This window comes from Tasmannia lanceolata, unplaced genomic scaffold (assembly GCF_043159265.1).
Source record: "Tasmannia lanceolata isolate RefF3 unplaced genomic scaffold, GAP_Taslan_0.1 ptg000023l, whole genome shotgun sequence".
NCBI lineage: Eukaryota > Viridiplantae > Streptophyta > Magnoliopsida > Canellales > Winteraceae > Tasmannia > Tasmannia lanceolata.
Window position 1 is genome coordinate 10,578,117 of NW_027518700.1, and position 9,416 is coordinate 10,587,532.

The window sequence follows — 9,416 nt, forward strand, 5'->3', positions numbered from 1 at the left end:
CTCAAAGATAAACAAGTTTAAGCCTAAACCAATCTCAAATGATTTTCACAAATCAAGGCACAATGAGTTTGGTTGGTGAGAGAAATTAACTAAAAATAGTTGCAAGTGTGTTTCTAGGGTTTAATTAGAGTTGGAAATGTTCTCATTAATGTTTTGAAACCATACAACATATATATATATATATATATATATATATATATATATATATATATATATATATATATATATATATATATAGGTTCCCAACTCAATGTTACTGTTTCAGGGGAAAATTGGTAATTTTCGGATAAAAAAGACCACTAGCCGTTGTAACCGCAATGGCTATATTTTTTGAACAAATACCATTCTCGGAGTTCCGAGAAAACAGCCAGATAGTGGAATTTCACTCCCTGGACCATTTCTCGAAGTTCCGAGAAAGTGGACAGAGTAATTATACTCCTGGACCATTTCTTAGAGTTCCGAGGGAACTCTCAGAGTTCCAAGCTCTGAGCTCCGAGAAGCCTATGAACAGCAGGTTATTTCTGTTTTTAGTGCTGTTTTGTTTTGGGCTTTTGGAACTCAATTTTATCATGTTAAATGGAATGTCATGAGGGTTTCACAATTATGGAACACCACATGGTCATTCAGTAATCCAATTAGGCTCTAAGGGTGTGTTGTAGTCTCTTTGAAAAATATTATTTTTCACTAGTTTTAGGGGTTTAAACAATGTGCCTTGACAATAGAAAATGCAAAAGAGATAGGAATACATTCTACCATTTCTACCACTCTCTTGAATTCTAGTCTTGAGCTGGGATCTTCTATGGTTGAGCTTCCATGCTTGACATCTTCAAGTTGTGGTACAAGCTCCTTGGTCCTTTGCATTGGATCTTGATCTTCCAGCTTTGGCCTTCATGATCTTCTCTGTATGTTCAATACTTTGAGATGATTGTTGAGCTTCTCCTTAGTAGATCCTCCAAGGTGTGGTTTGTACAAGTATGCTCTAGCTCCTTTGTCCATTGGTTGGTTCATCTTCAAGCATAGGCCAACAAGGTGTGTACTAGTTTGATTTGACTTGTGCAGGACCTGTCTAAAGCACAACACTCAAGGCAAATGATCAGTCCATAAACGACTAATCAATTTGTATTTGTTAATCATTAAAACAAGGTCATTGAATGAACCCATGGGAAACCCTTGGGCTTAAAATCTCCCCCTTTTTTATGATGACAAACCAAATTGATTAAATAGGTGGGAGGAACCTCTTATGAGGATTAGATAAACAATTTATTCATTACTACTCCCCCTCAACATATGCATGAGTTATATTTAACAAGTTATAATACAAAAATGCATATGATAATGGATCTAATCAATTATACAAATTCTCCCCCTTTTGGTATTAGCAAAAAGGAAGGATTAAACATTTAAGCTCAATACATAAAGCATCAAGATATACAATGAGAATATGATGCTCCCCTAACTACTTATCATGAGATACCAATTAAAATCGAAGTATAATCCAAAGTATATTGGCATGATAAGAGCATATCAACATAGGAAACAAATAAACTAATATAAATCAAGCCTATGTTAGAAAAATAAAGAGACATTCCAATTTTAGCACAACACGATTTGGACTTGATTTTGCTAAGTTATAGGCAATTTTACGATATAGTAAGTGTCTATTACGGGATTACTATTTTAGGTAAGTTTTCGTCAAGTTTTAGGTTTTATTTATGTTATTTTAGATGGACGGCTACGATTAGTTGCTTAAGCCTTAAGTTAGATTTTAGGATTTCTTTTATTATAAATAGATGTTATGAAAGTAATGTAATGGACTTTGATTATTGAATGAAATTTGCCTTTGGCTTTTGAGTTCTTTTGAGAACATTTGGTTGCTTGGATTAGCACCTCCAGGACTATTTTCTAGTTTCGCTCTGAGAAACTCGACTTCGACGGGATTGAAGTAAATCACATCCCCTTCGACGATGATCGAAGTATTATATTCCCTACGACGGTGTTCGAAGGGCCCATTTGTCATTTATTTTATCAATCTTGCATCCGTTGCTGCGCCACGAAGAGCGTCCAGATTTTGGGACTGCATCAGTTGGTATCAGAGCCGACTCCTTCCTTGGGTTGAAGAAAAAAGTTTGGTAGCGAAGTTTGCGTGGATTCGTGATGGCTACAGATTATCTTCGATCAATTCAAAGAAGAGTTGCCGAATGCCAAGATTGGGAGGTAACATCACATTTGAGATAATTTTATTATTATTTAGAGGAAGAAATCATAAATTGGGAGTCACCACCAATTTATGATGAATATTCAGAGGATGGATATTTAATCTTTCCTAAAAGTTCTAATGGTGATTTATTGACATTTGATGGTGACAAAGTGACCAACAATTCACTGGAAGAGGTAATCGATGAGTCTTATGGTATCCAAAACGAAGCAACAAAAGAAATTAGATTGGATATCTCATTTGGTGAACTTATGAAGATTGAAGAGATATGTGAATGAAAAAATTGTGCATTGATTTCTTCCTCAGTTTATATTGATCCGTTTATATTAAATTCAGAGTTAAAGCCTACAGTTGATATTAATGACTTCAAGCATGTTCAACTTCAAGACAAGTCACATTTATGTCTTCAAGATTGTGAAGTAAGATTTGATCCTCGAGAGTTTCATATGATAGACATTATTCGACACTTCAAAACTCAAGGATGAGTTTCTTTAACCAAGGGAGTATGATGCGGACGGAAATCACCAAGAATAGTTCGGTTCGTTGGCGTGAGACAACCTTCTTATTTTTTAATTTGTATTTTCGTCATTTTATTTGTGGTATTTTTTTAGGGCATCGAATCTTGTTCTTTTGGCCTAGTTTTGGTGTTTCGAGAAAGGTTTTTCGATTACCTATCTAAAGAGCCCAATATTACGAGATTTGGACTTGATTTGGCTAGGTTATAGGCAATTTTAGGATATAGTAAGTGTCTATTACGGATTACTATTTTAGGTAAGTTTTCGTCAAGTTTTAGGTTTAATTTATGATATTTTAGATGGACGGCTATGATTAGTTGCTTAAGCCTTAAGTTAGATTCTAGGGTTTCTTTTATTATAAATAGATGTTATGAAAGTAATGTAATGGACTTTGATTATTGAATGAAATTTGCCTTTGGCTTTTGAGTTCTTTTAAGAACTTTTGGTTGCTTGGATTAGCACCTGCAGGAGTATTTTCTAGTTTCGCTCTGAGAAACTCGACTTCGACGGGATCGAAGTAAATCACATCCCCTTCGACGGTGATTGAAGTATTATATTCCCTACGACGGTGTTCGAATGGCCCCTTTTTCATTTATTTTATCAATCTTGCATCCACTGCTGTGCCACGAAGAGCGTCTAGATTCTTGGATTGCATCAGTGTTGATAGTAGAGCCATCAACAAAATCACCATCAAATACCGCTTTCCGATCTCTCGTCTTGATGATCTCTTGGACTAACTTTCCAGTGCCACCATCTTCTCAAAGTTAGACTTAAAGAGTGGATTTCATCAAATCCGAATCAAGTCCGGAGATGAATGAAAGATGGTGTTCAACACTAAAGATGGATTATATGAGTGGCTAGTCATGCCATTTGGGTTGTCTAATGCACCTTCCACCTTCATGAGTTTCATGACATAGGTTCTAAAGCCGTATCTTGTATTTTTTGTGGTTGTTTATTTTGATGATATTTTGATTTATAGTAAGACTACTAATGAGCATTTGCAGCACCTCAAGATGTTTTACGCTTGCTAAGGCAAGAACGCTTATTTGCAGGCCCTAAAAGTGTCACTTCATGGTGCCAGAAATCTTAATCCTAGGATTTAACATTTCACGAAAAGGGATTTCAGTTGATGATGCCAAGATCAAGGTGATCCAAGAATGGCCAACACCAACAAATGTGCATGAAGTTTGAAGTTTCCATGGCCTAGCTTCCTTCTACTGATGATTCATTGCACACTTCAATTCTATTGCTGCCTACTCAGTTCTTGCATGAATAAAGGAGTTTTTGAGTGGACCATTGAAGCCCAAAGAAGTTTTGAATAGCTCAAGGAAAATTTATGTACGGCCTCGGTCCTTGCGCTTTCCACTTCGATCTCATTTTTGAGATGCATCCGGAACTGGCATAAGAGGAGTTCTAAGTCAAGGATGACGTCCCATTGCATTCTTCAGTGAGAAATTGAATTGTGCCAAGCTCAAATATAGTACCTATGACTTGGAGTTTTATGCCTTGTTTCACACACTTGAGCATTGGAGGCAATACCTAATCCATAGAGAATTTATTCTGTACACTGACCATGAAGCATTGAAGGACATTTTAGGTGAACAAAAGCTCAATTCCCGGCGTGCAAAATGGGCGGAATATCTTCAAGATTTGACCTTCAACTTCAAGCACAAAGCGGGTGTACAAAATTAGGTTACCGATGCTCTTAGCTGAAAGAAAAGCTTGCTCAATACCATGTGCACTATTGTGCTTAGCTTTGACTCCTTCCAACAGCTGTACATGGAGGATGAATGTTTTTCCAAATCCATACCAGATGCTCAAGATGAGAAGCTTGCTGATTTCACCTTATGTGATGGTTTTCTCTTCAAAGGAAATCGCTTATGTGTACCGAATTGCCCCCTTTGGCAAAAGGTGATTGGTGAGATACATAATGAAGGTTATTTCTGTCGTGACAAAACTCTCAAACTTGTTTCAGCAAAGTACTTTTGGCCACATTAGAAATGGGATGTACACCGATATGTTATGAGATGTCGAAATTGCCAAATTGGTAAAGGACAAGCTACAATTGCCCGGTCTCTACTTGCCTTTGCCTATACCACATGCACCACAGGAGGATATATCCATGGATTTGTCCTTGGACTCCCACGGACCCACCGAGGAATGGATTTCATATTTGTGGTCGTCGATAGATTTTACAAATGGCACATTTCATACCTTGCCGAAAGACTATGGACGCTTTGCGCATTGCTGATTTATTTTTTCAAGAAATCTTAAGAATGAACGGTGTACCAAATACCATCACTTCCGACCGAGAAACGAAGTTCCTTAGTCACATTTAGCGTCAATTATGGAAGAGTATTGGGACCACATTGCAATATTGTACTGTGTTCCACCCTCAAACTGATGGGCAAACTGAAGTTGTAAACCGATCATTTGGAAATTTGTTGAGAACATTGATCGATGAATATCCCTGTTCTTGGGAAGATCGCCGATCACTTGGAGAATTTTCTTACAACAGTTCCGTGAACCGTTCTACAGGCTATAGCCCTTTCTTGGTTATCTATGGACGGCAACCAACAACACTAGATCTTGCACCTATTCCATTTCCTGAAAAGCCCATTGCCAAAGTTGAGGATTTTGTCTCTCAAATGAAGCTTATACATGAAGATGTGCATCGTAAGCTGGAAAGTAAATCTGAAACCTATAAGAAGGCTATTGATAGGAGGCATCATGAAGCCATATTTTAACCCAGAGATTTTGTTTGGGCTTATTTGCCACCGGACCGTCATCCCGTTGGAAGCTACAACAAGCTTAGTGATAGAAAGAATGGCCCCACTTCAAGTACTCTAACGCATCAATCCTAATGCGTATCGTCTCAAGCTCCCTTCATGTATGAAGATAAATGATGTGTTTAACGTCCGTCATTGGACACCTTATATGGAAGATTACACCGATGATGATACCTCAAATTCAGAGACGAATTCTTTCAAATAAGGGGCAATGATGCAGCCCACACCCATGTGGCTAACAAATTTGAAACCCACATGAACCATCCCAAGCAAGTGAGAAGATCACCCCGCATTCAAGCCCAACACAAGGACCAAGCACAACTTGAATCCACCAAGCATAAAGGCCATCTCCAACCCAAGATCATGGACAAAATAATTCGGGCTTGATCCAGGTGCAATTCCCGTCATAACGATTCTGGTTGTTTCAGAAGCACGTTCTTGTACCTTTAGATGAATGAATCATGGAAAATGGTAAACTAACAAGTTGTAGATCTTTTAATTATGTTTCCAACGGACATTGATGATCCTCATTTGGCCAAGTGGTTGGAAAGTTATGACAATTTAAGTAGACTGTATCTGTAGGTCTTTGACTAGTCATTGTGTTTTGAGTTCCTAAGTTATTAATGATATATGCAAGTCCCTAAAATAGTTAGTGGGCTAGCTTGAACGTCTTTTTTTATTATATTTCTCTATAAAAGTCCAGCAAACATCTGTAATGAGTTTTTAGTTTAATTTTGAATGAAAATTTGCCTAGAGCATTTCCTTTGAACCTTGAAGAGTTCATCCTTGAAACCTAGAAGAGTTTCACTCCTTCCTTGAGGAGTAGGAGCTTTCCCCTATCGTTTGCATCTTTGAAGAGTTGCAAACATCAATCTAGAAGAATTGATATTACATACTTTCCTTGGCAACCTTGAAGAGTAGCTATTGAAGTCGTTATCTATACCCTGAATTTTATCTTTGCACGACCGCCCCACTTCTAGCATAGTTTCGTGTACTTTACAGTGCTTTTCTGAGAAAACTTTATTTATCAAAGTTTTAGATCTGTGAGTCCTTGAAAGTTTGGATTTGGAATCAGGTCATTCCGACCTATATCGTAGGAGATACACTCATTTTACTGAACTTGTGCAAATCTATTTTCCTATATCTGAGTTATTAAGCAGCCGAGTGTGTGTTTGTTACTCTCCCGATCCTTAGTCTAAGAAGGCTAGGAGAGGCTTGCATAAAAAATCTGTAGATTTAGAAGATGTTTCTAAATCTCGTAGAGCCATAATTGGAAACCGTAAAAAAATAGACATAACCAAAATTAGAAACTATAAAATTGGAATGATCACAAAGTGGAAAGTGTCCTGATGATGTCATTTCACGGGTCTGATTGCCAATATGTAGTCTTTAGGAATCTGATTACGTATAAAAAAATTCCAGTCGTTAATCATGCGATCTAGCAAAAGTCTCTTGCATCACAATGTTTTTGACAATTTCGTCTTTATTTTCAAAAAGAAATCTCATTTTCACCTGTTTTCCTGCTTCAACATAATGATTTTAGGCTCCTAACTGGAAATTTATGGCACAGAATTTGACTGTGATTTAATTGCAACACTTCAAGAATTATAAGGACAACTCAATACCCTCGTATTTGTTGAGGTTATCACAGTGTCTAGAACTTTTAATCAAGTGTATCTATGAATAAATATTTTAGAGCACGTCGCTATAAGAAATACAGTCAACGGCGACAAACAAATTCTGTTGCCAAAATTCGATGAGAAGAAAATTTAAACAACAACGAATAAACAAAACCCATTGCCAATAACACCTTTTGAGCGATGAATATTCTCACTTTCGCTAAATTTATAATAAAAATAAACTTTATTTCGGTATATAAAATATTTTCGGCGACAGATTAGAAGAAACTTTAGTTAATGGTAAACTAATAGCGATGGAGTAGTTTTGCAGCTGTCATTTGAAAAATTGTGCATTAGAAAATGATTTTGTAATGAAAAGAAAAGTGTATATGTTACCTAAAATGTCATTAGTGCTAAGTAATATTTTTCCAATGTTCGATTTTTTTTATTTTTTATTTTTGTAAAATTTGGGGTTTGCAACTTAGGTCGATTTTTTGAAATGTTCAGGATAAAAATTAGGGTTACAAAAAAAAAATTGATTCCTAACTAGTGTTGTCAATGGGCCTAAGGCCCTATTCGTTTAAGATTTTGAGAACCGATTTTGAGTCCCAAACCGATTATTGGACTTAAAATTTTGCATCATTTTGTGTTCAAGTTTCAAACTCAATCGGTTCACTTAATCTTAAATGAAGAAGGCCATTTGATTTTGACAACCGATTGTGAGTCCCCGGGCTGATTATTGGACTGCAAATTAGGGTAATTTTGAGTCCAATAATTGGTTTGGGACTCATCTCATCTCATCAAAAAATTTTCATCTCATCTCTCCTTCAAATAATAATTAAAAGTAAATTTAATTTAAATAGATAAAATTGATTCAAGCAAAAATATTTCTACTATGGAAAGAGATATTCATGCATGCCCTTAGAACATTCGGAAACAATGGAATATTGACATAAAAATTGATATAAAGAAATAAAAAAACAAAAAATTTCTATGTCCTTTTTGAAGGTGACCGGAGAGAGAGAGAGAGAGAGAGAGAGAGAGTGAGAGAGAGAGAGGGAGATAATGACAAAGATTGAACGAACTTTATCTATCACCAGAAATGAAAGGTCACAGAGTTTTTATAAGCCTTACAATAATGTTAGTTTCCCTTTTTGTACAACGAACTTTATCTATCAACCCTATTGGTAAGGAACAAATTTCCACCTGTTAGTAACTTCTTACAGGAACTAAGATAGAGACATTGAAAGAATGTACTTGTTAGAATTTTATTGTAAAATACACAGGTCCCAATTATATAATTCTTCCCAAAATGCATTTCTCTGTTATTCATGCAAGGTGTAGAGTTGATCCCATGGGAATTTTGTACTCAGCTATAGTAGGCTGATATGTGAGCTCTTTGTTAAAGTACATGACTTTCTGTATATGCGCTGGAATCCCTCTCCTGTCTTTGATCTTAGTCTTCACAAAACCAATCTTACAGTCATACTCGACGTTAATACTAATGGTTTCCCCACTCATCATTGTAACAAATATTTTCTTATCAACCCATGTGATGGCTGATGATGCCGAAATCCGCTCAATACGATCTAACGGTGATAGAGTTGTTCCTGTAAGCAACTTGCATTCACAGGAAGATATTAAGAATGCCAGAGTTACGATACTACTATATTTAGCTAGAAATCGGCATGACAGGTAAATTGAAGGGAAGGAGATGAAGTGCAGAAGTGTTACCAACAGCGTTTGATGGAGATGGATTGAGACTTAACTTGGTCTTCCCAAGCTGCCTAAATACCCCTTCTTTGGGGATCAAGTCTAACGTAGTTCCATTATGAAGTAAGGATCCCTTTTTATAGAGAATAGAGTCCATAATAGTTAGAATGTTATTGTTTTAGGAGTCTTTCCTAATTGGTCGACTTTCTCGGGAGAAAAGTTTATATCTATCATCAATAGATACCTTATTTCCCTATATCAATAAGTTACTAATAATGAAACCCTTATGTTTAGAAAATCACCGCCTTAGAGTGTATTGCCTCTTTAAGAGTCGGTTTCCCAATTACAAAGGTCGCTATTTATAAGGGGAGGATAATATCTCATTCTATTATCCCTAGGTCGGTTTCTAATTATCCGGGGAGGCCACGTGTCTCTCATCGACGGTAGATACCGATTTTACCCCTAACATATTGCCCCCCACTTCCTTGAGCCATCTTTGGGTCAAGGAAGTAGTTCGGAGATTGCTTTGTTCCTCATACGGTTTGTTCGGTACCGAAAGATGTTA

At 36.6% G+C, this 9,416-nt stretch overlaps 1 protein-coding gene across 1 annotated transcript; it reads right to left on the reverse strand.

Annotated features, from left to right (window-relative positions):
* Positions 1-8,467: 8,467 nt before the first annotated feature.
* Positions 8,468-9,008, reverse strand: LOC143855761 (uncharacterized). The gene is made up of 2 exons (XM_077365830.1): positions 8,873-9,008; positions 8,468-8,748 (listed from the first exon to the last, which is right to left on the reverse strand). Exons 1-2 carry the CDS (start codon positions 9,006-9,008, stop codon positions 8,468-8,470), a joined length of 417 nt encoding a protein of 138 aa, XP_077221945.1.
* Between the last annotated feature and the right edge of the window lie 408 nt (positions 9,009-9,416).

Bases quoted from the DNA above. Each gene is read 5' to 3' on its own strand.
- LOC143855761 (XM_077365830.1), bottom strand. From the start codon at position 9,008: ATGGACTCTATTCTCTATAAAAAGGGATCCTTACTTCATAATGGAACT. The intron at 8,749-8,872 runs GTAACACTTCTG...AGTTGCTTACAG, and splicing joins ATCTCCATCAAACGCTGTTG to GAACAACTCTATCACCGTTA.